Genomic DNA, 27977 nt, shown 5'->3' with positions numbered 1-27977 from the left:
CACAGCGAGGCGCTTTAATGAGGGTCCCTCGGGGCTGGGCGGCCCTGCACCGCCCCCGTGTGCACCCCCCAGGCCGCGGGGACACAGGGGCCCCCCAGGTCTCCAGGCTCAGGCGCAGCAGCCCGGGCGGGGCCGGCGGGCCGGCCGGCTGCTGCCCAGGTCCACGGTGTGGGGGGGGTCCTGGGCCTGGTGCCGCAGGATCACGGGCACCACCAGGTCGAACAGGGTTTCAAAGAGCTGGTCCACGTTGTGGCCCGTCTTGGCGCTGGTCTCGAAGCACATCTGCTCGGCCGCAGGCGCCGCGCTCTCGTCCTGCAGCCGGTAGCGCAGGATCCGCCGGTACAGCGCCGCCGCGTCCTCGGGCCACACCTGCCGGCCCGGCCCCGCCCGGCCCTCCTGGCACAGGTCCAGCTTGTTGCCCGCCAGGGCGAAGAGGCAGTCGGCACTGGCCGAGTCGGTCAGGCCCAGGAAGCGCTCCTCAAGCTCCCGCAGGCTCTGCCGGTGGCTGACGTCGTAGGTGAGCACCACGGCCAGCGCCCCTCGGCAGTACAGCGAGCCCAGGCCGTGGAACTGCTCCCGCCCTGCGGGGAGACGGGAGCGGGCTGAGGGCGGCGGACCTGCAGTGCTCCCGCCCGGGGCTGTAGCAGTGCTCCCCTCCCAGGGCTGACCCCACAGTGCTCCCCACCCAGGGCTGATCCTGATACAGTGCTCCTCACCCAGAGCTTACTCCTGACACAGTGCTCCCCGCCCAGAGCTGACTCCTGACCAGCGCCCCCACCCCCCACCTGGGGACCGCAGCCGGCCTTGCAGGTGTTGGGGACTCAGGCTCATGGAAACTGATTCCCCACCCCCGTCCCCCCTTATCTCCTCACACCCTCCTCCCCCCTCATGTCCCCCTTGTGGACGGGGAAGGGACGGCCAGGCCCGAGGAGGGTGGAGGCTTGCCAGGGCCCCTGGGACAGAGATGAGGAGCTGGCACCGGCCCGGCGGGGCACAGAAGCCCCGCAAACCCCTCAGGAAAGAGCCAAGGCCAGGGCGTCCCCACTGAGCAGGGACAAGCTCAGTGCCCTCGTGAATCGGGGTGTCCTCCCCGCTGGCCCTCTCGGAGGCCGGCTCTGCCCCTACAGAGCAGGCAGGGGGCCTGGCCAGAGTCCGGGGTCCAGCTCCAAGCGCGATCCCATGAGGCCCAGTCGCGGCTGATGCCAGGAGCGACGCTGGACAGTCCTGTCCCGCCTGCCCGTGGACACCCAGCATTCCGCGAGGGACACTGGACAGTCCTGTCTCGCCTGCCCGTGGACACCCAGCATTCCGAGAGGCCAGCTCAGGGGTCACCTCTGGGCAGGGGAAACATCTGCCAGGAGAGAGCAGCAGCCTGAGGGGAAGGGTCGCCCGCCCACCCTCCCGCCAAGCTTCCCCTGCCAGGAGCACCGGCCCACCCGGACCCCAGCACGCAGGCCCAAGCTGACCACATCGTCGGGCTGGGCAGGAAACCCACAGCCTGGGGGCGGGAATCACCATGAGGGCCCCAGGGCTGCCAAAGCACCAACCCCCCCAACACACACACACACACACACACACACACACACACACACACACACACACACATATACACACATGAATAAAGATCTTGGGCACGAGTAGGGGGATGGGCACTCGATCATTGTATGACTGAGCGTAAGCAGGAAAGTTTATAAGTTTGTAACTGTATCTCACGGTGACTCATTAAAAAAAACCAAAAATAAAAATTAAAAAATTTTAAACTGACTAAAGATCTGGACTCCCACCCATGTGCTCCGACCCCCAAAGTAGGAGGCTGTGACGGGCGGCTCTGCACGGGGCCTGGCTGCTCGCGCTGTGGCACGGCCCCCACTCAGCGGGCCCCCCAGCACGAGCCTCGCCCCCGGCCACGGCACGACCAGAATCCCCAGCGGCAGAGTCCCTCTGGGGCAGGCGCCCGCCCACCCTCAGCAGCACGTGGCCCTGGACGCTGCCGGGCAGGGCGCTGTGGAGGGCACTCGGCGCCTTCAGGGGCCCACACGCACCTCCCGGGCCATGCCCGAGGCGCCCCGGGACAGGCTACGCTGCAGAAGGGCCAGAACTTCCTTCCCGGATCACCGCATTCGCCCCGACAGGGACCCAGGAACAAGAGCTCAGCGAGACCAAGTCACCCAGACGCCCCCGCAGCAGGACATGCAGGAAGACGCCAAAGGAGGCAGCGAGCCTCGAGGGGCCCGAGGGACCGAGCAGACGCCCGCCAGGACGCCAACCCGGCACTGCGGGTCCCCTGAGCACCACTGGGCTGCTGGGGGTCCCCGCTTCAGCCAGGACAGCACTCGCACGGAACCTCCTCCCGAGTGGCCAAGAGTTGCCCGAGGGCCAAAGCCCGGGAGGAGAGAGGACCGGAAACTTCCGCAGCACAGACGCGAACAGCCAGAAGGCAGGTACAGAATCGCTCTGCGCCCCCGACCATCCGGAGGCGCAGATCAGGACAGCCCGTGCCGGACAGGGTGGGCGGGACGGAGCCTCATCCTCCGCGGCGGGAACGCCGATGGCCCAGCCCCTCTGGGAAACGATACGGACGAGCCTGCGAAGGCTAGGAAGTGAGCCTCCGTTTGACCCAGCAGCTCCTCTTCCTGGGGCATGCCCAGAGGCCAGGAACAGGAGGCAAAGGCACCCGCACCCGGCTTCTTGCCGCACCGTCACGGCAGCTCTGGGAACAAGCTTCGTGTCGAGAACAGAAACGGCACAGACTCACTGACCTCACTCCGCCAAGGAAAGATAAACCCCGCGATGGAAACCAAGGCAGCTGCTGTTGGGCAGGAAACTTGCCCTGGGGCCTGGGGGGCCACGTCCGGGGGGGGGATGCGGAAAGGTGGGAGCGTGCCAGCCAGGAGACCCTCTCAGCAACAGGACTGGAACCCGGGTGTAAAAGCCTACTAAGAAAAAGAAATCGCCTCTTGGCCTCTTGGCTAAGATCCAGCCTCTCAGAAGCAGCCAGTGGGGCAGGGTGGGGGGAGGCGGGGAGACGGGGCAGGGGGGTGGGGGGGTATTGGCCGAGGGATTGGAGCCGAAACAGCGTAAGCTGAAACCCAACCCGCAATGACTCTGTGACCTCATGGTGACTTAGTCAAAGACACAACAAACTAAAAAAGCCAGGGGGCTGCCCAGGCATTCTGGGTGCCGCTTGGAGGCTCAGAAAGGGGTCTGGGGTCTGGAGGAGTGGTGCAGGGTGAAGGCATGTGCCCCCTGCAGCTGTGGTGGCCACGGCACCAGCAGAGTCCCCAGCAGCACAGAGATGCTGATCCCGAGCCCCACCAGAGGTCACTCCTGAGCACTGAGCCGGGAGCAGCGCCTGAGCACAGGTGGGTGTGGTCAGCACGCCAGCCGCCCACCCCACCCCAAGGAAAAAGGAAGGAAAAAGAAAAGAAACCCACTTGAAACCCTCATAGCAATACACTGAACGCAATCTCCTTCCCGGCAACGGGCCCTCCATTGCCCTGTGAAAAATAATTTCCTGAAGGAGATGATGAAAGAAAACTATTTGCTAAACTCTCTGCTTCTAGAAGCAGGAAATGAAAATCATTCCAGGCTTTTGAAAACATGTTTGAATCCGTTCCAAAGTCAAATGCTACTGCAAATACCGTACTGAGGAAACTCTTGAAGTCAAGCTGGTTTTCTGGAAATGCGGCCTTCCCCCGACCCCTTATCTGCAGCCCCCGAGTCCTGCTCGGGGAAACACAGGAGCCACTGTATCTGCGGCCCAGAGGCTGAGAGATGCTACAGTATCCGGCACATCTGGGCGCAGATACAATGTTGCCAAGCTAACCACAAAGCCCGGAATGCTCAGGCAGCATGAAAGCTCTGCTTCTGACCCCTCCCACAGACAGAGCACGCGGTGTTCAGGGGCCCGGCAGGGAGTGTTTGGGGGACAAGTCCGTAAGTCCATCCCATCTTCATCCAGGAAGAAGAGGCCGTCTGGGGGATGCACTGCGTGGGCCACATCATACAATGCCCTGGCACCTCGGGACCTTTACACAAGGCACAAGGGTTCACGTGTTCAACTTGTGCTGACACTAAGTTCCTCCCTGCATGGACAGTTCCTTTTCCTTTCTCTTCTACTTTCCAGTAAGCTTTCAACTTAAAAAAAAAAAATCTCACATGTCATGTGTATTTACCACCAAAACTCACCGGTGGAGAAATCACAGACAACCGAGGTGGGTGGGTGAGGGGTGGACGGTGGATGGACCCCAGACGGATCGATGATGGGTGGGTAGATGGATGGACGAGTGACAGGGGGTGCACGGACGGGCAGATGCTGGTGACGGATGGACGGTGGGTGGACAGACGAGATGGTCGAGGGAGAGGTGGTGGGCAGACGGATGGACGGGTGACAGGCGGATGGTGGACGGTGGACAGACCTTGGACAAACCACAGTGTGCGAGTGGATGAGCAGACGAGGCCGAGTGTGGCTAGGTTAGACGGCGGGCAAGCGGTTGGTGATGGGCAGGTGGTAGGCAGGGGTCCGGATGGGTGGCAGGTGGGTATATGAATGACGGGTGAACGGTGAACAGAGAGCTGGTGTGTGCATGCGTGCACTGACGTGACGGGCAGATGGAGGGATGATGGGTAAGTGAATCAATGATGGCGGGCCGTGTGGTCTGTGAGGCGCGGGCCGGAAGGAGGAGGCGGGGGGGGGGCACAGCATCGCGAGCAGCAGGGCGCCCTCACTCACTCACGCACCCACTCAGCGTCACCCCCAGAGCCCAGCGAGGCTCAGGGGCGCCTGGGGCTGCAGCCTGCAGAGTGCGGCCCCCCAGCCGCCCTCGGTGCCTGGGAAAGGCCCAGCAGGGCAGGTAGGGTCTGGGCAGGTCACTGAGCTCTACCCCGGGCCGACACCCTGCTCCAGCTGCAGTGCTCCGAGGCAGAATAACAGATGAGATCATGCCTGTCTCCTCTTTGGACACGAATGCGTGTTCCAACCTGACCTAAACGTCACGCGTGTTGCACAGCGGCCACCAGACCTTTCTAGAAAGCCCTGCCTGGGGATGAGTCAGCGCTCAGGATTGCTTCACTTAAATATTAACAGTTTCTAACAGCCAGTCACGAAACACGGGGTCTGATGTGTGCTGAGCTTCAGGGACCCAGGAAAACCTCCAGTTCCCCACGACTGCCAGTACCCTGCTCGCCAGCCTGTCCCGTGCCAAACCCCTGGGGCCACCGGGGGGACGAAGCCCACAGCTCGGCGGCCACATGCTGACACTCCAGGGCTTGGCCTCGGCAGAGCCGCTACGTGGCGTGGCTCCAAAGATGGCAGGGCCAGGCCTGCTCGCTCCCCACACCTGCCCGGCCCGGGCCTGTGCTCCCCTGGTTCTCCACTCCGGAGAGACACTCTCTCTCTGAGCACGGGCTCCCCTCGCCCTCCAGGTCTTTCTCCATAACCTTTGTTCGAGAAAAACTATCTTGCTTCACGTGCGTACACACACATGCACGCAAGCAACAGAGACACATACATACATGCACACACAAGCACACACAGACACAGAGACACACACATGCAGACACACACATACATACACACATGCATGCACACACATGCACAAGGAGACACATATATACACATGTGCACACACATATGCACAAGGAAACACACATATATACACATGTGCAGGCACACACACATGCACAAGGAGACACACATAAATACACATGTGCACGCACACACATGCACGCACATACATGTACACACGCACAGAGGCAGCAGGCGAGCATTTCCTCTGAGGAGGAAAAGCCAACTTTTAACCCTCGGAGACAAAAGGTTGGGGGCTGGAGGACAGGACAGCGGGGAGGGCACCGGGCAGGCAGCCTCGCCTGAGGGGGCCCGGGAGCCATCCCCGTCACACACACACACCCTTGTGTTTGACTGGGGGCCACAGGGCAGTGCTCAGGGCTTCCTCCTGGTCGGACTCGAGACTCTCCTGGCCGGGCTCAGGGCATCTCGGGGCACCGGGACCCAACCAAGGGCGTTTCCCGCCCACGGTGCTGTACTATCACCCCACGCCCACGCGGGAAAATGTCTTGCTGCCCCAAACTACGGGTGACCCGCTGGACCGGCTGGTCACTCCCGAGAGTGGCAGCAGCCGCTCGGCCAGGCTGACCTCCAAGGCCCGGGATGCAGCTAGGAGGGAACGTGGGGACCCCTCACCCTCCTTCCCGCGGCAAAGCCCGGGCAGCAAATGCCGACGAGCCGCCTGGCGCTCGGGAGGCCTCCTGGGCCCGAGGAGGACGGGCGACGCGTGCGGGACATGAGCCAACGGGGGAGCAGCTTCCCCAGCACCTCAAACCCGAGCGCCCAGCCCAGCCTCCCGCTGGGTCCCCACACAGGGCCCTTCCTGGAGTCCCGAGGCAGCGCTGGCCTGGGCGGGGCGCTGGCCAGAGTGGGCGGCAAGACACCCGGACAGTGGGGCCCACCACGGCAGGGCCGGCACAGGCGGGCCGCAGCTCTGCTCTGAGCCTGGGCTTCCAGACTGCCCGAGCCCTTGGGAGCCGGGCCGAGGGGAAGTCACGGGGGGGGAGGCAAGGGGTACAGAGTGGACCGGCCACGGGCTGGGGGAACCTGTGCTGGCCGGCCCTGCCACCAACTTCCCCTTGGATGTGGGAAAAACAACTTCCCGCATCTGAAAAAGGAATCGAGAGACTGGCCAGAGGTGGGGCCGGTTCCACAGTTGGGCCAGAGCCCGGAGACCCGCGACCCCAGAGCCCGGAGACCCGCGACCCCAGAGCCTGGCAGCTCGTGTGACAGAGGCTGCGGCTGCCCCCACACGGGTTCTGCCCATGCCCAAGGCCGCCTGTCCCGTCCCCTAGAAGGGAGGACCCAGCCGCGCTGGGCAGATAGGGGCACATCCACTGGGCTGAAGGCCGCAGTCGTGCACCTGCGCTCAGGAGGTGCCCTGTGGGAGGGACGCCACGGGCGGCTGTGGGTGCAGGACCCGCCAAGCAGGGCCAGAGCTGTCCGAGAGGGTCCCCGCGGGGCTGAGGCTCTGCCGTGGCTCGCTCACTCGGCTGGACAGTGATCACAGAGACCAGGGCGGGAACAGGACAGTCTCCAGAATGTTCCCCCTAGAAGAGCACTGGAAGCCCCAAGTCAGAGGTCCGGGACAGCCCCATGTGGGTGACCTCGGCCAGCCTTTACCCCTTGACGACAGAAGGGCTGGGGCGGGAGGACAGGACAGTGGGGAGGGCACGCGCCTTGTACGCGGCTGCCCTGGGCCTGATCCCCGGCACCCCCTACGCTCCCCCGAGCTCCACCAGGCGTGACTCGTGGTCCAAAACCCCAAAAAATAAAAAGATGAAAGTGGGGGCGGTGTTTTCCCGAATAGCTTTTACCCGCACCCTGTACGGCCATCTGCTGCCCCATTATGCCACCATCGCGCTGCCGCCAGGAAAGCCAGGGCCCCCACGCCCAGAAGGCGCCTGCTGCTGAGCCACTGCCCCTGCCACGCTTCTGGTGCCTTGGCACGCCATGCCCACTGCCGTGATTCATGGGAATTCAGTCGCTGGTAGGATGTGTACCACCGGCAGCTCACACTTGAACGTGGTTTATAACATGGTGCCGCCACATTCCCGTGTGAGCCACCGGTGGTACGTGCCTTCGTGACTCTGTCAAAGAAGAGAATGGTGGAAAGTTCCCAGGAGGCCTCGAGGGGCTTCCCTGAGCGTGAGCTACCCTGGAGCGAGACAGCGCTGGGCCGAGGCAGCCCCACCCAGCACTCGCCCACATGTGGGGCCCGCGGGGCCATACCCGTCCTCGGAGTCCCCGTCTCCGCGTGCAAGCTGCCCACCTGCGCCCCGGGCTCGAGCTCTGGTCTCTGATGGGGACAGGCTGTGCCACCGAGTCCCTTTCTGGAACCCGTGGATCGTGTGTGTTGCCAAATGGGGGCGTCTGGGGAGCTCATTCTCCTTCCGGGCCCCGACGCGAGACGCGGCTCTCGCTCCCGGAACCACCGCTGCTGTGTCCTGTGACAATGCCCGCGAGGCTGCACCCGCCCTCCTGCTCTCTCCCCTCCGGCCAGCCGAGGGGTCCAGGCGCCCGCCTCTCTCCTGAGCTGAGCACTGAGGGCGGAACCAGATGTGCGGGTGCCAGCAGCACGCCTCGGCCCCTCAGCCAAGAGGGGCGCCCGCGGGGGTCCGACTCCCTCTGGGCTCTCCGGGCTCTGGGCCTGAGTGGGCTGAGACAGAACATTGTCCTCACAGAGGCCCACAGCCGCCCAGGAGGGAGGCGGGGTCCTGTCTCTGCAGGAGCTCAGGGCACCCTGCAGGGAGTCTCGGCCCTGGGCCGCGTGGTTGGGGTGGGCTGGCCCAGATGCCCACGGCGAGGTCTGTCTTGCTGGGTCCCATCGTCCTGGTCCTCTGGGTGCAGGTCCTCTTAGCTTCCCCCTGCTGTGGCCTGTGTGGACAGACTCAGGGCCTCCCGCCGGCCCCGCAGCACCTCTGAGCCGGCAGCCAGGGCTCCCTCAGAGGGGTCTGAGCCAAACCCGCGGAACCCAGCTTCCCCATCCTGAGAGCCCGGCCACACCCCACTCTGCACCTCCTGGAAGCTGGAGTTCCTTCCTGAGAGAAGGGCCCGAGCAGAATCGAAACTTGGGCTGGGGAGAGAGTGGAGGCCAGCACGCGGGAGGCTGAGCCTGACTGTGGCACCCCGAGCCCCGGACTCTGGCAGTGAGTGTGACCCGGCCCCTGGCCCCGGGATCCGGCAGCGGTGGCCTCGGTGAGCCCAGCATTCCAGGGTTCTCAAGAGGGGACCTCAAGTCACCCCGAGGCTGCTACGACCCCCCAGACAAAGATTTCTAGACTGGGTCTTCTATTAGGGCTGGCAGGGGCCGCTGAAAGGCTGCTGAAGGCTGGGTGCTCTGGGCGCCCGCCCGCCACAGGTGGCCTGGGTGCCAGCCTGTGTCAACGCCCCCCCCCCCCCCCCCGCACCACTCTGAGCCAGCCCTGAACCAGGAATAACCCCAGGTGTGGTCCAAACACCACCCAAAATAAACGTCCCAAGTTTCCAAAGCTCTTGGAACGTGCCAAGGGGTTCGGGCTGCTCGCTGGGGAAAGGGAACCGGTTCTGTCACAACCCAGATAACGGCGGCTCGGCGCGCACTCGCACAAGTGCCCGCGCCAAAGCCTCTGGCCGGCCCGCGCCCTCCGGGACAGCGCGGTCACTCCGCCCGGGACAGCGGGGCGCGGGGCGGCCACTCCGCCCGGGACAGCGGGGCGCGGGGCGCGGGGCGCGGGGCGGCCACTCCGCCCGGGACAGCGGGGCGCGAGGCGCGGGGCGCGGGGCGCGGGGCACGGGGCGGCCACTCCGCCCGGGACAGCGGGGCGCGAGGCGCGGGGCGGCCACTCCGCCCGGGACAGCGGGGCGCGGGGCGCGGGGCGCGGGGCCCGGCGCGGTCACTCCCGCCGGACAGGGGCGCGGCGCCCAGCTCACCCGCCGTGTCCCAGATGGAGAGGCTGTAGGAGCGCCACTGCTTCAGGTAGAAGGCGCCGCCCACCGTGCTGACCGTGTCCGGGAAGCGCCGCTCCATGTAGCGCTGCAGCAGCGACGTCTTGCCCACGTTCATGTCCCCCAGCAGCACGATCTTGCCGTCGGGCTTCCGCATCCTGCCCGCGCCCGCGGCCCGCCCGCGACCCCCGCCAGGACCCGTCGGGGCCCTCCGCGAGCGCGGAAGAAGGCGCGAGCCGCCCCGCCGACCCGGGCTCAGAGTCCGCCGGCCACGCCCCTGCCGGCCCCGCGCCCCGCCCCGCCCGCGGCCCGGCCACGCCCCTGCCCCGGCCACCGGAGCCCCGCCCCGCCCGCGGGCCACGCCCCTGCCGGGCAAACGGAGCCCCGCCCGCCCGCGGGCCACGCCCCTCCCGCGGGCCACGCCCCTCCCGGGCCCCGAGCCCCGCCCGCCCGCGGCCCGGCCACGCCACGGCCTCCAGGCCACGCCCCTACCTGGCCGCTAGCGCCCCGCCCCGCCCACAGCCCGGTCACGCCCCTCCTTCCCGGCCACGCCCCTCCAGGGCCTCCAGATCCACCTGCTGGGGCCACGCCCCGTCCCTGCCAGCAACCGCCCTGCTCCGCCCACTACCCCGGACACGCCCCGCCCCGTTCATAAGCCCCCCTCGCCCCGCCTCCCCCAAGGCCCCGCCGCACTAGCTGAACCTAGACCCCGCCCCTCACCTGCCCTCCCGGGCCCCGCCCCGCACCTGCCCTGTAGCCCCGCCCCGTCCCTGCACTGCAGCCCCGTCAGCCCCGCACCTGCCCTGCAGCCCCGCCCCGTCCCTGCACTGCAGCCCGGTCAGCCCCGCACCTGCCCTCCAGGGCCCCGCCCCGCGCCTCCCCTGCTTGACCCCCGCCCTTCCTCCAGTCTCTCTGGGGCCCCTTCACTCCCGGGGATCCTACGCAGCGCCTCCCCCCGGCCCCGCGGTGCTCAGGCCCCACCCCCCCACCCGAGGGTAGAAGAGGTGCAGGAGGCTCGCAGCGCGCCCCCCAGCCAGGGTCGTCCGCCCGGGCCCTGCGCCTCATTAGGAAGCCGGGGGAGGGGCGGGCTTCCCGGACCCCTGGGTTCCGTTTCGTCCTTTTTCTCCCTCGTGGCCCCGCTGTGAAACCGCGGCTTTCTCCCCTTCACAGGCGGCCTTGGAACGCGCTCAGGCCTGAGCTCCAGGAAGGTGCCAGGGCGCAGCCTCCGGGGTGGGCGCAGGGGGACAGGCAGCCCCGTATCTGGGGACGGACCTGCTCCTCGGGGCGCCTCCCCCAGGGCACGGCGTCGGCCCAGCGGCGTTTGGCGGTTGTCCTTGCTGTCGTACAGGCCCAGCCCCAGGCCTGGGGCGCACTGTCCCGAAGGACAGTGAGCAGGTCGCAGGCGGCTGGGCTCCTGGCCCTCTCAGGGACGTCCCACCTGCCCTTCCGTGCCTGGCCCAGGAGCGGCAGGTGGGCCCAGCGTGGGCCCTTCCTTCTGCCAAGGACGCGCAGGTGCAGGCAGATCTCCGCGCGGCTGACACTGGCGCCTGGTGTGGTGGGAGGTGGCGGGACTCACGCGGGACACCCGCGCCCCTGTACCCGGCTCCCGCCTGTGCTCACTCCCCGGCCATCTGCTTTGGCCGGACACTAGCGTCCCACGGACACGCGAGTCCCTCTCCTCACACAGCAACGCTCTCGCACAAGCGGCACCCCAGGCCCCGCTGCTTGCCTCACAGGGCCGTGGAGGGCGCCAGCACGTTTGCCAGGGGTGCAGGGGCTGAGCGCGCTGCGCCAGCGCGGGGTGGGGTGCGGGAGGGGCAGGGCACTCCCTTCCAGCCCAGGTCCCCGCATGCTTCTCTGCCTGTTTGGGTTTGGGGGGCACCCCGCAGTGCTCAGGGCTTGCTCAGGGATCGCTCCTTGCAGGCTTGGGGAGTCTAGGGGTGCGGGGGTGGGGTAAGCCCCGCCAACTCCCGCCAGGCCGGCTCAGCTTGTTCTAAGTCTTCATGCAGAAAAATAGTAATGTTTTACACACAAAGTTTGTTCTAAGACTTAAAATTGTTCAGTACTCCGAGAAAGAAAAGCGAGCCAGAGGACGCCCCTCAAACCTCGGGAAGGCGCCCTTGGACACCTCGCCCAAGGCGCCCCGAGCGGCCAGGGAGGCCGAGGTCTGGTCAGCGGCCACCCGCAGTCCAGGTTGCCTGTTGGCCTCGCGATGGCTGTGGTGACACACACTCGGTCAGGCCGACCCCACGCTTCCTTGGGGGCCTGTGAGGGCGTGGGAGTGAGCATGGAGTGAGGATGGGGGAGGCTGTGGCGCAGGGTGGAGCCTCCCCAGGAGCATCTCAGCTGGGGACGCAGGACTCCCTGTGTGGTGCTCGGGGCCTCAGGCTGGCTGCAAGGCGAGCCCCGCCCGCGGCCTCCTCCGCGCCCTCCCACCTTGTATCTGCTGAGTCTCTCTGATACACTGTTGCAACCTACGACCTTGGGCTTCAGTCACACGGACTCCCACAGCCTCCAGCCAGTGTCCCACCATCCCAGGCTCCTGCCGGGCCATGGCAAGCGCTTCTCCCCCTCCCTCCCTCCCTCCCTCCCTCTCTCCTCTCTCCTCACTCCCTTTCTCTCGCTCCCTCTCCCTCTTCCTCTCTCCCTTTCTCCCTCCCTCCCTCTCTCTCCCTCTCCCTCTCCCCCTGCTTGCCTCCCTCCCTCCCTCTCTCACTCCCTCTCCCTCTCTCCTCTCTCCCTTTCTCTCCCTCCCTCTCTCTCCCTCTCTCCCTTTCCCTCTCCCTCTCTCCCTTTCTCCCTCTCTCTCCCTCTCTCCCTTTCTCCCTCTCTCTCCCTCTCTCCTCTCTCCCTCTCTCTTCTCCCTCTCCCTCTCTCCTCTCTCCCTCTCTCTTCTCCCTCTCCCTCTTCTCTCAATCTCTCCTCTCTCCCTCTCCCTCTCTCCTCTCAATTTCTCCTCTCTCCCTTTCTCTCTCCCTCCCTCTCTCCCTCTCTCCCTCTCTCTCCCTCTCCTTCTCTCTCCCTCCCTCTCTCCCTCTCTCCCTCTCTCTCCCTCTCCTTCTCTCTCCCTCCCTCTCTCTCCCTCCCTCCCTCTCTCTCCCTCTCCTTCTCTCTCCCTTTTTCTCTCTCCCTCCCTCTCCCTGGCGCTCCTTCTCTCTCTCTCCTCTCACTCTCTCCTCTCTCCCTTTCTTTCTCTCCCTCCCTCTCTCTCCCTCTCCCTCTCCCCCTGCTTGCCTCCCTCCCTCCCTCTCTCACTCCCTCTCCCTCTCTCCTCTCTCCCTTTCTCTCTCTCCCTCCCTCTCTCTCCCTCTCTCCCTTTCCCTCTCCCTCTCTCCCTTTCTCCCTCTCTCCTCTCTCCCTCTCTCTTCTCCCTCTCCCTCTCTCCTCTCTCCCTCTCTCTTCTCCCTCTCCCTCTTCTCTCAATCTCTCCTCTCTCCCTCTCCCTCTCTCCTCTCAATTTCTCCTCTCTCCCTTTCTCTCTCCCTCCCTCTCTCCCTCTCTCCCTCTCTCTCCCTCTCCTTCTCTCTCCCTCCCTCTCTCTCCCTCCCTCCCTCTCTCTCCCTCTCCTTCTCTCTCCCTTTTTCTCTCTCCCTCCCTCTCCCTGGCGCTCCTTCTCTCTCTCTCCTCTCACTCTTTCCTCTCTCCCTTTCTTTCTCTCCCTCCCTCTCTCTCCCTCTCCTTCTCTCTTCCTTTCTCTCTCCCTTCCCTCTCTCTCCCTCTCTCTCCCTTTCTCCCTTTCTCTCTCCCTTTCTCTCTCCCTCTCTCTCCCTTTCTCCATTTCTCTCTCTCCCTCTCCCTTTCTCCGCATTTCTCTTTCCCTCCCTCTCCCTCCTTCTCTCTCCCTTTCTCTCCTTTCCTCTCCCTCTCTCTCCCTTCTTCTCCCTCTCTCTCCCTCTTTCTCACCTTCCCTCTCCCCTCTCTCCCTCCCTCCCTCCTTCTGGGCATATGGCTGCTGTACAGATGCCGCCAGGGTACCCGGCATGTCCCTTTCCCCTCTCCGCGCCCAGTGCTTGCCCAGCGTGATGGTTATCAGGGTGTCCCTTCTCGGTCCTCGCCGCCCTCCCTAGAGCGGTTCTGAGGCTGTGGGCTCCGGGAGAAGCAGCAAGAACTGTCCTCTCTCGGGTGGGCCCTGCAGTCCTGCCCTGGGGGTTGCCAGCCGCCTTCCGAGGACACTCCTGTCCCTCACACCGGGGCACCCCATTGGCTTATCTGCCCGTCCTCGCCGGGAGGACTGACCGAGTGGTGGTGCCCAGCCTGCCCGCAGCATGGGCCCAGACAAGCGCCCGAGAAATGCCCGAGATGTGAGGAAGGGCAGAGGCTGGGAGTGGGACTGGGGCTGGGTTGGTGCAGGGGCTCCCAGGAGGCAGGGCCCTGACCCAGATGCCCCGTGTGGGCCCCACAGCCCTGGGGGTGGCCGGGCCTTGACCAGGGCTGAGGTCCGGCAGGGGACGGGAGTGGCCTGTGCGGAGACGCGGGGTGCGGGGGAGCGGGCAGAGGAGGCCACCTGTGCGGTGCGGGGAGGGGGCGGCAAGGGGCGGCCACTAGAGCCATGGAGATGCCCGATGCCAGAGGGCATCGCCCGCCTCTAGCCGGCCCACAGAAGGACCCCCGCAGAAGGTCCAGGGCACCAGGCCACAAAACTCCTGCAGTCCCCGGCTCCGCCAGCAGGGGGCACGGCGCGGGCTGTGACGGTCACGTGATAAACGCTCTTGCATCCCACTGGTCAGAAGTCGGTCGCGTGGTTACATGCCCGCAAGGGTGGCTGGGAAATGTAGTCCCGCGCACGTGCGGCTTCTGCCCCGAGGGACTGGGGAGCCAGTGACAACTGCAGGCGCGCTTTACGGATGTGACGTTTCAACACGCTTCGGTGCTCAGGGACTACCGGCGATGCTGGCTCTGCACGCAGGAATACTCATGGCAGTGCTCAGGGGAACATACGGGATGCCGGGGATCCGACCTGAGCTGGCCACGTGCGAGGCAAGTGCCCTACCTGCTGTACTATCTCTCCATCCCGATACATGTGCTTTTTCCTTGGGGGTTCGCACCCGGCGATGCTCAGGGGTTACTCCTGGCTCTGCACTCAGGAATCACTCCTGGCAGTGCTCAGGAGACCATATGGGGTGCCAGGGATTGAACCCGGGTGGGCCTCGGGCAAGGCAGACGCCCTCCCCGCTGTACTATCACTCTGGCCCCCTGCCTCTGGTTCCACATCTGTCTGCTGGGGACAGCATGGCCCTCTCAGTGCCAGCGTGGGGGCACGCCAGACGCCCACCCCGTGCCCACACTCTCACGCGAACCCACCCCCTGTGGTGCTCAGGAGCATGTGGGTGAGGGTGTGAGTGGGGGCACAGGTGTGTGTGAGGGGGAGGGGAGGAGAGGGGAGGGGAGAGGGGAGGGGAGGGTGCAGGCATGGGGGAGGGTGGAGTGAGGGTGCAGTTGTGGTACCTGGCCCAGCTCCCGCCCTGGCTCAGTGACGCCCTGTCGCTCTGTCGCTGGCCTGTGCCCTATCCCCGGAGGCGCGACTGGCGTCCTTTGCTCTCCTTCCATCCTGGGCTTCCGGATGCGGGTCTGGCTGGAGCATGAATCACAGCGGGTGGCCGGCCTGCTCTCAGGGGCTGCTCTGGGCCCCTGCCCTCGCGTGTGTGCAGTGCCCGTGGGTGAGCCCCGAGCCCCAAGACTGCCCCATGCGCTCCCGCCTTCAACCAGCCCCAGGCTCACTGGGGCCCAGACTCCCCACCGGGAAGACTGCCCGGAGGAGTGGCCGGTGGGGCTCTGCGGCTGCAGGAGGGGGTCCCAGTCGGGCTTCTCTTAGGAAACGGCCGGGCAGGGCGGGCAGCTGAGAACCAGGAACTCCCAACCGTGTTTTCTTTCTCAGTGGCTGAGCAGATTCCAGAGGTTTCTTCAGTCACTTGACTGTGAAATCTGCGGGATGTGGCCGCGCCCTCACTGAGCCCAGGCCTCTGCCTTCCTTCCACCCGGCTATGCCGGGTGCCCCCCGCAGCGCCCAGGCGGGGAGCAGAGAGGGGCTGGTGTCAGCATTCAGCCCTGGGGGGAGATGCCATGGGGTAACCTTGACCCACAGAGAAGGAGGAGGGGGGAGAGAGAGAGAGAGGGAAAGGGAGAGAGAAGGAGGGCAAAAGAAGGAGGGAGAGAGTGAGGGAGAGAGGGAGAGAGGGAGAGAGGGAGGGGGAGAGGAGGGGGAGGGAGAGAGAACCTCTCAGAGACCCAGCTCAGTGCCCCGTCTGAGGGGAGTGGCCCCCAGGCAGCTGTCACGTCCCCAGCCCTGTCGGGCAGGGTGAGGCTGGTGCTCTCTGCCAGGTCAGGAAGGGGGTCTGGCTTCCAGGCTCTCCCCTGCAGAACTGGCCTTTAGGGACAGATGGGGGGGAGGTGGCAGGGGGCGGCCTGCTCCTCGGCCTCTCTAGAGCACTGTCCACGCCGCTGGGCTGTCTCGGGCCAGCAGCTGGGACCCCTCCACAGACCCCCGTCACTGCTCCCGGCCCGCCTTCACTGTCCCCTGGCTCCAGCTGCTCCCACGCGTGGCCCCAGTGTCCAGCTGATGCCCCCGCCCCCTGCCCCCCAGAGGCGCCTTCCCCGCTGCCCCCCCCCCGTGCCCACAGCCTCCTCCCACGGGGCAGGAGCAAAGTGACCGCCCAGCTGCTGCCCATACGTCAATGGCCTCTGGGACAAGCCACGGGGCTGGTCCCGCCCTGGAACTTCACCAGCCGCGTCTCCCGGACCGTGGACACCTCACAGGGGAGCGGAACTGAACCTGCGGGGTAGGCTGGGGGTGCACGGGGCTTGGGGGCTTCACAGAGCTTGGGGGCCGCTGCCAGCCAGAGGCTCAGCTCAGCCACGGGGACGGGGAGAGACTGAGAAGAGGGTGGCCCCGGGGTGGGTGGGAAACTCTGGCAGGATCCGAGTGGCCCATCCCGGGCCGAGAGGCGGAGGCGCGACCAGACAGGGTTGGGTCACGGGCCAGTGGGCGTCGGTCTGCACCCACCGCAGGAGCACCCAGTGCTGGCTGCACGGTGTCGCACCCGCGGGTGCTACGTGGGACCCAGCTTGGCGCTGTGTGCGTCTGTCTGGCACTCTGGTGGCAGCCAGGCGTGGAAGCTGGTGCCTCTCAGACTCCACTGACCCGGGACGAGGGACAGGAGGAGCTGGGGGCCCAGGAGGGGCTGGGGGCACCGAGTGAGCACACTGGGGTGAGCGGCCCCCACCCTGCCCTCTCCAGGGTTTGCCTTGCACGCAGCCACCCACGTTTGAGTCCAGCACCCCCTAGAGTCCTCCTGAGCCCCCAGGAGTGATCCCTGAGCACTGCCCCGAGAGTAGCTGCCCCCGTTCCTGCCCAGAAAAGAGAGAGAGGAAAAAAAGAAACGAGAAGCCTGGACTTGCCCGGGCCAGCTGGCCCCCCACCCTGGACACGGCAGCCTGGCCCTGCCCTGTGCTGCGGCCTCTCTCCACAGGGGGACGCCCGGCCAGCAGGAGCGTTCTGGGCCGCCCTCTGCCCCTCTCCGGCCCCCACAGTGACCACAGCCCTTCCGTCTCCGAGGCTGCACGTCCCTGACGCTGAGTGTCGAGTGACGTGCGGCCCGTGCTCTTGCCGAGCTGCGTGTGGGAGCGTGTTCCACGCGCCACGAGTGCCATCTTCTGAGGGTGTCACGGGTGGTAGCGCGGCAGAGTCTTACTTGGCCACACTCGGCAGGGCTCGGGGCTTACTTGTGACTGTCCCTCCGGGATCTCTCCTGGTGGGCTCGGGGCTGGGGGGGTCGGCCTGTGGGAGTGGCCGCGGACAGTGCTGCATCGCCAGGGCGCCGTGACCAGGGGACGCTGGCGTGGCGGGTGCTGGAAGAAAGGTGCCCTGCTGGGCCTGTGAATGACCGGGGCCATGACGCCTGGAGGGACACGCCGCGCGCTGGCCGGGTGCGGTGCTGAAGGAATGCGGGATGTGTGGGATGTCACGGTCCCACGCGCAGTGTGGTGTGTCCACGAATGACCTGCTGCACGTACATGGGTGTCTGGGCGTGTGTCCGTCCGGCGCTGCACCACGAGGCTGGTTTCTCATCCTCGCTGACCACCAGGGACTCCAGTCGCGGGGGAGTCGTCGCAGGGGGCCTGCCTGGTTCTGTTTCCCTCTGGCCACGTGGAGGGGAACCGTGGGCCTCAGTGCAGGGCAGGCGCTGCCTCGAGTGGCTGGCCATGTGTCCCCGCGGTCACAAAGGATCCTGTGGGGAGCTTGCAGGGACATGAGGCGCACGGGCTGCTCCCACCGCGCCTGTCCCGGCCCCCCACAGCGGAGGGGAGCTGGAGGTCCACGCCCCGCCCTTGGTCAGCTGCGCCCTGCCCTGCCCTGCCCTGTCCGAGTGTGCAGCAGGGCTTTCAGGCCCGAGAGGCCCCGCCTCCATGTCAGCACACTCTCGGGCGGCTTCTGTGGCCCCTGCAGGGGTGCATGGGGCGGTCCCCCTGCCTGCCACAGAGCCAGCTGTGGGCTGCGGGTGAGCCCAGCCTACAGCCAGGCGGCCATGGGGGAAGAACACGGGTGTCTCCTGGCCGCAAGCAACAGCCCCACCATTTCTTCTGATAGCACTGGGGCCAACCCAGGGTCGACCCCTGACATCACTGCTGGTCCCTGAGCACCACCAGGAGTGATTCCTGAGTGCAGAGCCAGGAGGAACCCCTGAGCATTGCCGGGTCTCACCCAAAAAAGCAAAACAAAACAAAAAACCCAAAGAAACCAAAAAAAGATCCAGGTGGCACAGGCGGCTGGAGCACAGGGCAGCGGGGACGTCGGTGGGCGGGCGGCGGGCGGGCGTTTGCCGACTCAGCCCCACCATCCCAAACGGACCCCAGCGTTACCCGAGTGATTCCTGAGTGCAGAGCCAGGAGTGCAGACCCCTGAGCACCACAGGATGTGGACTCCCCCCAAACAAGTAACAAAGTAAATTTAAATAAGGCACAACAAAATAGAAACCACATGAATCAAAGTTTACTTTAAAACAAAAAAGATGAAAATAGAAATATAGGGCATTTTGTTGTGCTGTTTTCGGTGGAAGGACTTTGTTTTTGAAAAGGTGGCGCTCAGGTCGCCCGTGCGGGGGCCCAGTATTTCTCTAGGTTTTCCCATCTTATGAGCATCATAAAAGGGTAAAAGATTGTAGCGATAGAATTTCAGGCAGAATTTTCCCTGGACTTTATACAGAAACCCAAAACCGCGCGGCCGCTGCCGTGGCAGCGCGACCTAATATCATCTAATCATCAGCAATATGAAATGGTTCCTTTTTAACGGGTCGGACTTTGGTGGGAAACCCTAACAAGAATAGTAAGTTTTTTGTTGAAATATTGAAGGCAACCAAAGTGGTAGCCATCTCTCTAGATTGAACTAAGCCATACACCCACGCCAGCTGAGAAGAAATATCCTTTTTTCTCAGGAAGAAACGCGGGGTGGCGTTAACCATAGTATGATGTCCATTAAGTTGACACGGACCTGGTGGCATGGGAATGGGATACAAGGGAATAAAGTATTATGTACATGGAACAGCGGGATGCTGGTGGAATCTCAAACCGGGGCCGATACCAGCGCACTACTTTTGGTTCCAAAAACTGCAGACTTTCTACCAGACTATCAACTAAGCCAGAGCCCCACGCCGGCTGATGACAGGAAATAACCATCTTTTTCGGTTTTTTTCCCCTTTGTCAGGCAGCGTGGTGAATACTAAACAGGCGTGAACTCGGTGGCGCGGGACGAGGGGGAAAAAAAATAGAAAAGTTATGTAACAAACTGCGGGACTTAATATCTCTACATTCTCAGCAATGGAGAACTATCAAATGATTCCTTGACAATAGGACTGTCTTTTTCTTTTTGGGGGGAAACCCCAGCAACAATAGCGAGTTATGTGTTGAAACATAGAATGTAACCAAGATAAAGTGTAAACGAAGTGAAACTTATCACTTACAAGGGCGGGGATGGGGGGGCGGGAGGGGGCGGGAGGTATACTGGGGTGGCTGGTGATGGAATAGGGGCACTGGTGAAGGGAAGGGTGTTTGAGTATTGTATAACTGACATAATCCTGAGAACTATGTAACCCTCCACATGGTGATTCAATAAAATTAAAATAATAATAATAATAATAAAAAGGTGGCGCTGACCAAATAAGCTGCAGCTCCTCTACCTGGGAGGAAGTGAGCAGGCAGAAGCGCTCCTCTCTTTCCCTTCCTGTCACCCCTCTGTCCATGTCTGACAGGTCGCTCCTTGCTGGCTGAGGAGCAGCACCATCACGAAGGCTTGGCCAGGAACTGGGCTTTACTCCTACCCAGAAGCATTTTCATTAACTCACTCAACGTCTCTTAGGATTTATGGTTGTTGTTGTTTTTTTCCGCTTTGGGAGAAGGGCGGTGGGCACATCCAGCACCGCTCAGCGCTTACTCCTGACACTGCGATTACAGAAAGAGGCGGGGTGAGGGGCCTTCCTGGGCAGGGCGCAGGGGAGAGCTAAAGCTGAGTCGGCATTCTGGAATCCAGAGGACAACAGCCTCTGCGAGCACAGTGTGAGGGGGTTTACGGTGAAGCGGCAGCAACTGAACGGGAAACTGCAGCCCGTTCTCTCTGACGGGAAGAGATTGTGAAATGAACTAGGGGAAATGTCACGTTCCCCAAGCCAAAGTGAGGGGCTGGGGCGATAGCGCAGTGGTCAGGGTGGTCAGGGTGCTTGCCTTGTATGCGGCTGAGCCTGGTTCAATCCCTGCTACCCTAACGCCCCCGAGGCCACCAGGAGTGATGCCTGGGCCAAAGCAAACGAGACAGAGAGGCAGGCACAGTCGGAGGGGTGTGAGATACGTAAAGGACTCGAGGGTCGAGACTGATCTGCCACAGACAGGCAAATACTCGTCTTAGCAAAGGATCAGCCTGTGGCCACAAGCCGTCCCAAAACGCCCTGCACACCGCTGGTGAGGGTGAGGATGGAGCGTTCCGGCCGGGCAGAGGGAAGCGCACCCCGGTTTACCACCCCGCTCTGAAGGAGCCTAACAGGGAGAGCTTCTCTCCCGCACAGGGGCAAGACGGGCGACACGCCTGGGGGGTACGCTACAGCACAGGGCCGAGTCGCAGAAGCCCGGTGCACGCCAAGGACAAGACGTCACGTGCTGTGCTTTCTGCACATCTTCCACAAAGAGCCCTGGCCACAGGCCTATGGCGATAGAATACGGGTTAACTGCCCTTGGAGGTGCTACTTCTTCCCATTTTTTTTTTTTTTTTTTGCTTTTTGGGTCACACCCAGTGATGCACAGGGGTTACTCCTGGCTCTGCACTCAGGAATCACCCCTGGCGGTGCTCAGAGGACCATATGGGATGCTGGGAATTGAACCCGGGTCGGCCGTGTGCAAGGCAAACGCCCTACCCGCTGTGCTATTGCTCCAGCCCCACTTTTTCTCATTTTCTATTGGTCAAATCACATTCTAAAAAACACTTACACTTGCCTTGCTTGTGGCTAAACCAGATCCCATTCTTGGCATCCCGTTGGTCCCCTGGTACCCCATCACCAGGCAGGGTCCCTGAGCAGAGCCAGGAAGGCCTAGGCACAGAGGGGGGTGGCCCAACCCCCTGCCCCATCTCCTGGAAATAACAAAAGCAAAAAACCAACCATAAAAAGTTTCTTTGGTGCTGATGTGGAGTGCTCTCCGAACAGGCCCTCGCCCGACAATGCTAGTGGTGACCGGGACGCGGACTACCGAGCAGAACAGAACCCGGAGCCACATGCCAAAGGTGGGGGGTGCTGGGGAGATGGCATCTGGGCTGCATCTTTCGTGGTTCCCCCACTGCCAAGGGGAGGGAGGCTAGCTCACAGCCCAGGACACCCAGGCCCGGGACCTCTGAGGTCAGAACGTGCCTCTCCCTGGCCGTAACGCGGGAAAGGAGCAAGTCCACACGATAAACCAGACCCAGCGCCAGCCCAGGGAGTGGAGGGGAGGAACCCGGTATCACGGGATGCACAAAAATAGCCCCAGCGAAGACGAGCGCACTGGAGGAAAGGGATACTATTCAAGGTCAAGAGAGAAGAGGGAGCCAACAGCCGCAGATGGCCTCCCAGGGCCCTGCTAAAATTAGGCCATGGAGATCACAGGTTGCAAGAACGAAGTACGAGGGCCTCCGGAAGCCGAGTCCAATAAAGGCCGAGTAATTTTGCAGCCGCTGAAACGAGAGGAGAGTCCCTGCACAAGCCCTGCGTTCTCACCGCGCCCGGGCACAAGCCCCGGGGCCTGGCGCTCACGGAGGGGCGGCTTGCTAGGCTGGGAGGTCTGAGGACAGTCTGGGATCGCCAGGGACCATGCCTGGCACTAGTGCTTAGGCTTTACGGGGGACACGAGGAGACGGCCGCTAACTGGCCGTTAAACCCCGGGTTTGGAGTTCCGCTGGGGTTTTTGCTGTTTTGCATTTCGGCGCCACGCCCGGCAGAGCCCAGCGCCCAGGGCCTGGCGACTCGGGGGCCACAGGCGCAGGGCCAGGCGTGGGCGTCAGCGCTGCCCGCGACATGGGGCTGCGCCCAGGGCCGCCGGGCATCGCAGCGCGGGCGGCACCCACGTGCCAGGGCGGCGCCGGGCACGGCTGCGGCGGGCGCGCACCGCGTCCAGGTGGGCGTCAGGGCCGCGGTGGACACGCCACGGGGCCCAGCGCTCCGGGGTGAGGCCGAGCCGCTCCGCGCCGACCCGGAAGGGCTTTCCCGAGGCCGAGGGTCCCGGGGCGGCCGGGCCTCCCGCAGTGCCCGTCCCTGCCCTGGTGTCCGGCCCCCCGGAGACGCTGCCCGCCGAGCCGCCGGGACCGAGCGCGCACGCGGCAGGGGAGCGCGGCGCACGGCCGGAAATGGCCCCGCTCCGCGGCCGCGGGGCGCGCGCTGGTGACGTCAGCCGCCCCTGCCCCGCCCCCGCCCTCACGGCGGCCATGCCTGTTGGGCGGCACGCCCGTCGATCACTGTCCCCGTGCCGGGAGCCAATCGGAGGCGGGAAGGGCGGGCCCCGAGGCGGAGCGCGGCGCTTTGGGAGCCCGCTTCCGGCGGGGGCTGCCGGGAGAGCGGAAGTCGGCCCGGAAGTGGGGCGGGGCGGCGGTCGGGACCCCGGAAGTGGTCGATGGCTGGCGGGGCCGTGCGGGCGGCGGCGCGGGGCTGCGGGCGAGGTGAGGGCGCGGCGGGTGCTGCGGGGTCGGCGTGCGGGATCAGTGCCGGGCAGTGGGGAGGCGGCGCCGGGGGTCCCCGCGCCCCTTCCCGAGCCGGGGGAAGCTGGGAAAGGGTGAGCTCCGCGCCCGCGGGCCGGGCCGAGGGGGCGTCGGGGCGCGGGGTTGGGGACCGGGGTCCTGGGGCCCAGCGTGCGGGGGGGGGACCTGCGGTCAGGAGGGGGACGGGGGCCCCTGGAGTGGGGGGGCCAACCCTGGGTGTCGGCGCGCAGGGGGCGTGGCCCCTGGGTGTCAGCTTGCAGGGCGCCGGGCACCTGTGGTGTCAGGGGGCAGGGGGCAGGGCGTGTACCCTGGGCTGCGGGGCCGACCCGGGGTGTCAAGGGACAGAGCGTGTCCCCCGGGCTGGGGGGGCCGGCCCGGGGGGGGGTGTCAGCCTGCGGGGGCGTGTCCCCTGGGCCCGCCCGGTGGTCAGCCTGGGGCCTCTGTCCCTCAGGGCAAAGGGCGCGGCCTGGGGACGGCCCTGAGGGTCTGTGCCGCAGGCCTGCTGGGGAACAGCGCTCTTGGGGCCGGCCAGTGTGTCTGTCTGGCCGCGTGACTCTGGGCACCCCAGGGCGCCGCAGGTGTCCCTCCCCCCAAGCCAGTCCTGGTGCCAGCCCCTCCGCAGCCTGCACAGACTCCCAGCGTGTGGGCGGCGTGCGGGGAGGAGGACCCCCGCCCCACCCCGCCCGCGGCTGTGCCCGGCTCGTGCCGCCCGGGCCCTGCTGGCGGGGGGCCTCCTTAAGTCTCCTCTCTTCCCAGTCCTGGAAAAGGGGTTCTCCCTGCGTGCCGCGCGGCCCGCCGCGAGTATGGACAGTGCGGAGCGGCTGGTGAGGGGGCTCGTCCCTCCGCTGACCCACGACAAGCACAAGGGCATGGACGGCAGGATCGGCGTCGTGGGGGGCTGCCAGGAGTAAGTGACGGGAGGCGTGGTGGTCCCGCGGCCTGGTGCGCGTGTGGGCTGACGGCCGTTTCTCTCTCTCCAGGTACACTGGGGCCCCCTACTTCGCGGCCATCTCAGCCCTCAAAGTGGTACGTGTGCTTCGGGGGCGGCGGGCCAGCCCTGGGGCTCCCCAGGGACGGCAGGGGACAGCCCGGTGTGGCGTGCCCTGCCTCAGGGGCCGCCGTGCTGTCACAGGGTGCAGACCTGTCCCACGTGTTCTGTGCCCGGGACGCAGCGCCCGTCATCAAGTCCTACAGCCCCGAGCTCATCGTGCACCCGGTCCTGTGAGTGCCCCACGTCCCCGTGGCGGGCACGGGCAGGGGTGCTGCGGGGCCTCGGGACACTGACGGGCAGCTCTGCGGAGGGTCACTCGTGTCTCACCAGGGGCCCGAGCTTCTCCCTCCGGGACATTGTGCCGTGGGCCGTGTGTCCCCTACATGGTACAGCAGGAGGACGGTGGGGGAGGGGTGGGGCCCAGTGGTCCAGCAGGCCCCACAGCCGGCGGGAACCTGGGTCCTCGGGGACAGCTGCCCAGGTGGCGCTGGCTGTGCTTCAGAGCTGGGCCCAGGAGAAGGGAGCGCCTTGGGACAGCCAGGAAGGGCTGGGCAGGGCGGCAGCCCCTTGGGCCTGCGTGTCCGGCACACGAGCCGAGGGAGTGGTGGTGTGAACGGGCGGGGACGCGCGCCCAGCGGTCTGCACAGAGATGGTTCGGGAGTGGCCCGCGGTGACGGGCATGAGCCACCTCTGGAGTGGGGGGCTGGAGGAGGGAGTGGGGGGCCCCTGGGAACCACCCGCCCTCTCCCCAGCGACAGCCCCCAGGCCGTGGGCGAGGTGGACAAGTGGCTCTCGCGGCTGCACGTGCTGGTGGTGGGGCCCGGCCTGGGCAGAGACGACGCGCTCCTGGCCAGCGTCAAGGTACGAGGGGACCCTCAGAGCACCCGCCAGGGGTGCTCTGCAGGGCGACGCCCGGGGCAGGTGCCGGAAGATTCTGGGCTGGGACTCAGCAGCACCGGGCGCTGAGGCAGGGGCGCCCCGGGTGGCCGTGCTGCTCCCACCTTGTCTGCCGGGGCTCTGGGGTCACTCTGGCGAATCTCAACCGGCCATGCCCGGGGTTCCAGGCCCTGCAGCTCAGCCCTCCCCTGCCCCGTGCTCCCCGCCCCTGCGCTGCTCAGCTCAGAGCAGCGGGCCAGGGAGACGGCCGTGGGCTGGGCCTGCCGCCTCCAGGACCAGACTCTGCCTCCTGCCTGTGCCTGCCCGTGAGCCAGGCCCAGGGCCCGAAGACTCCCCCACCCCGAGACTGGGCCCCGACCACCTCACAGCACACACATACATATACACACACAGATGCACACATACGCGCACACACATGCACATTAACATACGCACATTCAATACACACAGATGCACACATACATCACATTAACATATGCACACACACACACTCACACGCACACTGTGTACTCTGGGGTCCGTGAAACAAGTTCCCTGAACTCGGGCTTGAGGCCAGCTGAGCGCTTCCTGCCGTCTACCTGCTGTCCTGCGCGGTGGCTGTTGGCTGTGCTGGGTTCAGAGCTGGGCCTGCTTCTGCGTGTCCGTCCTGCCCCACTGCTGCCCGCTGCCTGGACCCCGAGGACGGGCTGCCCGGGGACAGAGCCGAGTGTCCGGGTAGGCTCCGTCTAGCCTCCCTTCCTTAAGCTCAGCGGCCTCCAGGGCAGCCAGTCTCCCACGGAAGTGACGGGTGCCTTGCTGCGGGCACACGCTGTCCTGAGCACTGGCCTGGCCTCTGGGGCAGCGGGTGGTGCTGGCCCCAGCCCCGGGCAGGGCTGGCCGCTGCCGTGGCTGCGGGCGCTGAGGGGGTCTCTTATTCACAGGGCATTCTTGAAGCCTCCAGAGAGCGGGACCTCCCTGTGGTCATCGACGCGGTAACTGTTCTCTTGGGCCCGGCCGTGTCCCCCGCCCGCCCGTCACCGCGGCTCCAGACCCCGTGACCCGCCCTGTCCCTCCCTCCCTCCCGCAGGATGGGCTGTGGCTGGTAGCCCAGCAGCCTGGCCTCGTCCACGGCCGCCGGAACGCCCTGCTCACGCCGAACCACGTGGAGTTCCGCCGGCTCTGGGAGGCCGTGGTGAGTGGGGGGCGTCCTTCCGGCACCTGCAGATCGGGGGCACTCGGGCAGCCTCAGCGTGGCCGAGCTCTCCCCGTCCGGGGTCCCCAGGTGCCCATGTTTCTGGTCCTCGCGTCCACCCACAGCTGGGGGAGCCCATGGACAGTGGAGGTGACGGCCGCGCGGCCGTGCAGAGACTCAGCCAGGCCTTGGGCAACGTGACCGTGGTCCGGAAAGGGGAGCAGGACGTGATCTCCGACGGCCGGCAGGGTGAGGCCAGGGGCTCAGCGGTGTGCGGTGTGGCAGACCGGCAGGGGGCGGGTCCCAGGCAGGGGGCGCCGGGCGCCCACGGCACAAGGACAAGGGTGTCCCGCCCGTGCTCTCTCGCAGTGCTCGTGTGCAGCCGGGAGGGCAGTGCCCGCAGGTGTGGCGGCCAGGGCGACCTGCTCTCCGGCTCCCTGGGCGTGCTGGCGCACTGGGCACTGCTCGCCGGGCCCGAGAAGACCCACAGGTACGGCGGGTGCCCGGGGGGTGGGCGCCGAGCGGGGCAGCCTGGCCCCTGACGGCCCTGTCCCCCGCAGCTCCAGCCCGCTGCTGCTGGCTGCCCTGGGCGCATGCGCCCTCACCCGGCAGTGCAGCCGCCAGGCCTTCCAGAAGCACGGCCGCGCCACCACGGCCAGCGACATGGTGGCCGAGATCGGGGCCGCCTTCCACGCGCTCTTCGAGGCCTGAGCCCAGCCCCGGCCCAGGCCGCCTGGACTGTGCCCCAGTACCCGCCCTCATGCCGTGTGATGCTCACGGGAGTCGCCCCTCTCCCTTGGGGGTGCTGAGGGCCCGGAGGACAGGGGCTCGTGGCCGTGAGCACGTGGGGCGCCCAGCAGCAAAGGCCCTGTGGCGGCTCCAGCCCAGGTGCTGGCTCGCCCCCTCGCCTGAGGAGACGCGGAGACGCACCTGCCCGGGCCCTGGCCTGGCCGTCCATGCCCATCAAAGTGCTCCCGAGTCACTCCCATTCCTTTGTTTATCTGTAGCCACTTCTACAAGTTTATCAGCTCTTCCCCTAATCAGACTCTGTTAATTTGTAAGGTCAGACCTTGCTAGGACATTGAACTTGTATTGTAGGTTAATATTGTCTTTCTCCTCTCTTATGTCTTTTGAATAGTTTACTTTAAAGCAATGTCCTTTTTGTGTGGACAAAGAAAGACATTTGTTAATATGCTTTGGTAACATGGGACTTAATTGGTTTCAAGTATTATTCATTTCCGGGCATCTGCTTTCTGGACTTAAGCCTCAGCTGCCCTTACTTCCTAGCACCCCGAAAAGCAGGGTCCCGACGAGGGACGGGACAGACCCAGGGCAAGCGGTAAGTTATGTGCTAACCTGGCATCAAGATGGGCCTGGCCAAAGTGCCTAATGCTTAACTATATCTTAAGAGCTTGGTCATGGGCTAGTCATGTCATGATTCAAAAGCAAGGAGGAGACTAGGGCCCTGCTAGGGCTAGGAAAGACTAATCTGGCCTGAACACTGTAGTCTGAGATCGAGGTGACACCCCCCCCCCCCAGAGCAATTCTATAAGCTTAATGCGTCTCTTGCTATGTCCATACAAAACGATTCATAATATGAATACTTATATGTTAGTTGGACAAAGAGAGGAGAAACACACCATGGGATTCTGCTCTTGGGTGATGTCCTGCTGAGAGAGATTCTGTCCTAGTGAAAGCACTAGGGATAGAACTTTACCCCCTATTGCTCGTAACCACACCTATGCTTAAGCCCTGGCCCAGCCAGATGCTGGGGGGATATATAAGGTGGCTGTGAGAGGGGGCTGGGGGAAGTGCTGTCGAATTCCAGGGCCAGTCCCAGGCCAGATCTGGAGAAGGTAGATCTAGATCGAGACCCAGAGAAGGAGAATGAAGTAGGAGGGGGGAGGGAGAAGCAGGAGGAGACTCAGAGGAGAGTGGAGATGGGAATGGAATAAACTGCGACTGAGACCACCCAGCCTGGCTCCTCTCCTTCCTTCTCTGCCTCGTCTTCGCCATCAACCTCCCGTGCCGTGTCGCCCGCCCCCTTTCTTTCCTTTTTTGTGTTTTACACAGTCCCCCTCGGGTGCTTGGCGCTCAGGCCTTGAGCGGGCCACGTGGCGCTCCAGGACGGCCCAAGGGCCGCGCGGCGGACAGGAGAGCCGGGGTCCGTGATAAAGGAGGGGCCGCTACCGCTGCCTCCCGCGTGTGCGCCCCGGCCCGAGAC

General features: G+C 65.1%; 2 protein-coding genes across 3 annotated transcripts; one reads left to right on the top strand and one right to left on the bottom strand.

Annotated features, from left to right (window-relative positions):
- RAB20 (RAB20, member RAS oncogene family) lies at nucleotides 1–9746 on the bottom strand. Its single transcript, XM_055145500.1, has 2 exons — nucleotides 9479–9746; nucleotides 1–581 (listed from the first exon to the last, which is right to left on the bottom strand). The coding sequence occupies exons 1-2, from the start codon at nucleotides 9648–9650 to the stop codon at nucleotides 109–111; spliced, it is 645 nt and encodes a 214-aa protein (XP_055001475.1). The 5' UTR covers nucleotides 9651–9746; the 3' UTR covers nucleotides 1–108.
- A 12808-nt stretch (nucleotides 9747–22554) lies between these two features.
- Nucleotides 22555–27734, top strand: NAXD (NAD(P)HX dehydratase). Of its 2 annotated transcripts, none has more exons than XM_004621473.2 (10): nucleotides 22555–22655; nucleotides 23451–23601; nucleotides 23675–23720; nucleotides 23827–23915; nucleotides 24438–24546; nucleotides 25503–25553; nucleotides 25649–25753; nucleotides 25879–26002; nucleotides 26123–26243; nucleotides 26314–27734. In XM_004621473.2, exons 1-10 carry the CDS (start codon nucleotides 22610–22612, stop codon nucleotides 26462–26464), a joined length of 993 nt encoding a protein of 330 aa, XP_004621530.2. In that variant the 5' UTR covers nucleotides 22555–22609; the 3' UTR covers nucleotides 26465–27734. The 2 variants fall into 2 exon arrangements, with proteins under 2 accessions (XP_004621530.2, XP_054989468.1); XM_055133493.1 differs by having other exon boundaries at nucleotides 22635–22768.
- The last annotated feature ends 243 nt before the right edge of the window (nucleotides 27735–27977 follow it).

The sequence above is a fragment of the Sorex araneus genome, chromosome 1 (genome assembly GCF_027595985.1).
Source record: "Sorex araneus isolate mSorAra2 chromosome 1, mSorAra2.pri, whole genome shotgun sequence".
NCBI classification, from domain to species: Eukaryota; Metazoa; Chordata; class Mammalia; order Eulipotyphla; family Soricidae; genus Sorex; species Sorex araneus.
The sequence above is the reverse complement of the archived record's forward strand: the minus strand, read 5'-3'. Positions and strand labels throughout refer to the sequence as shown.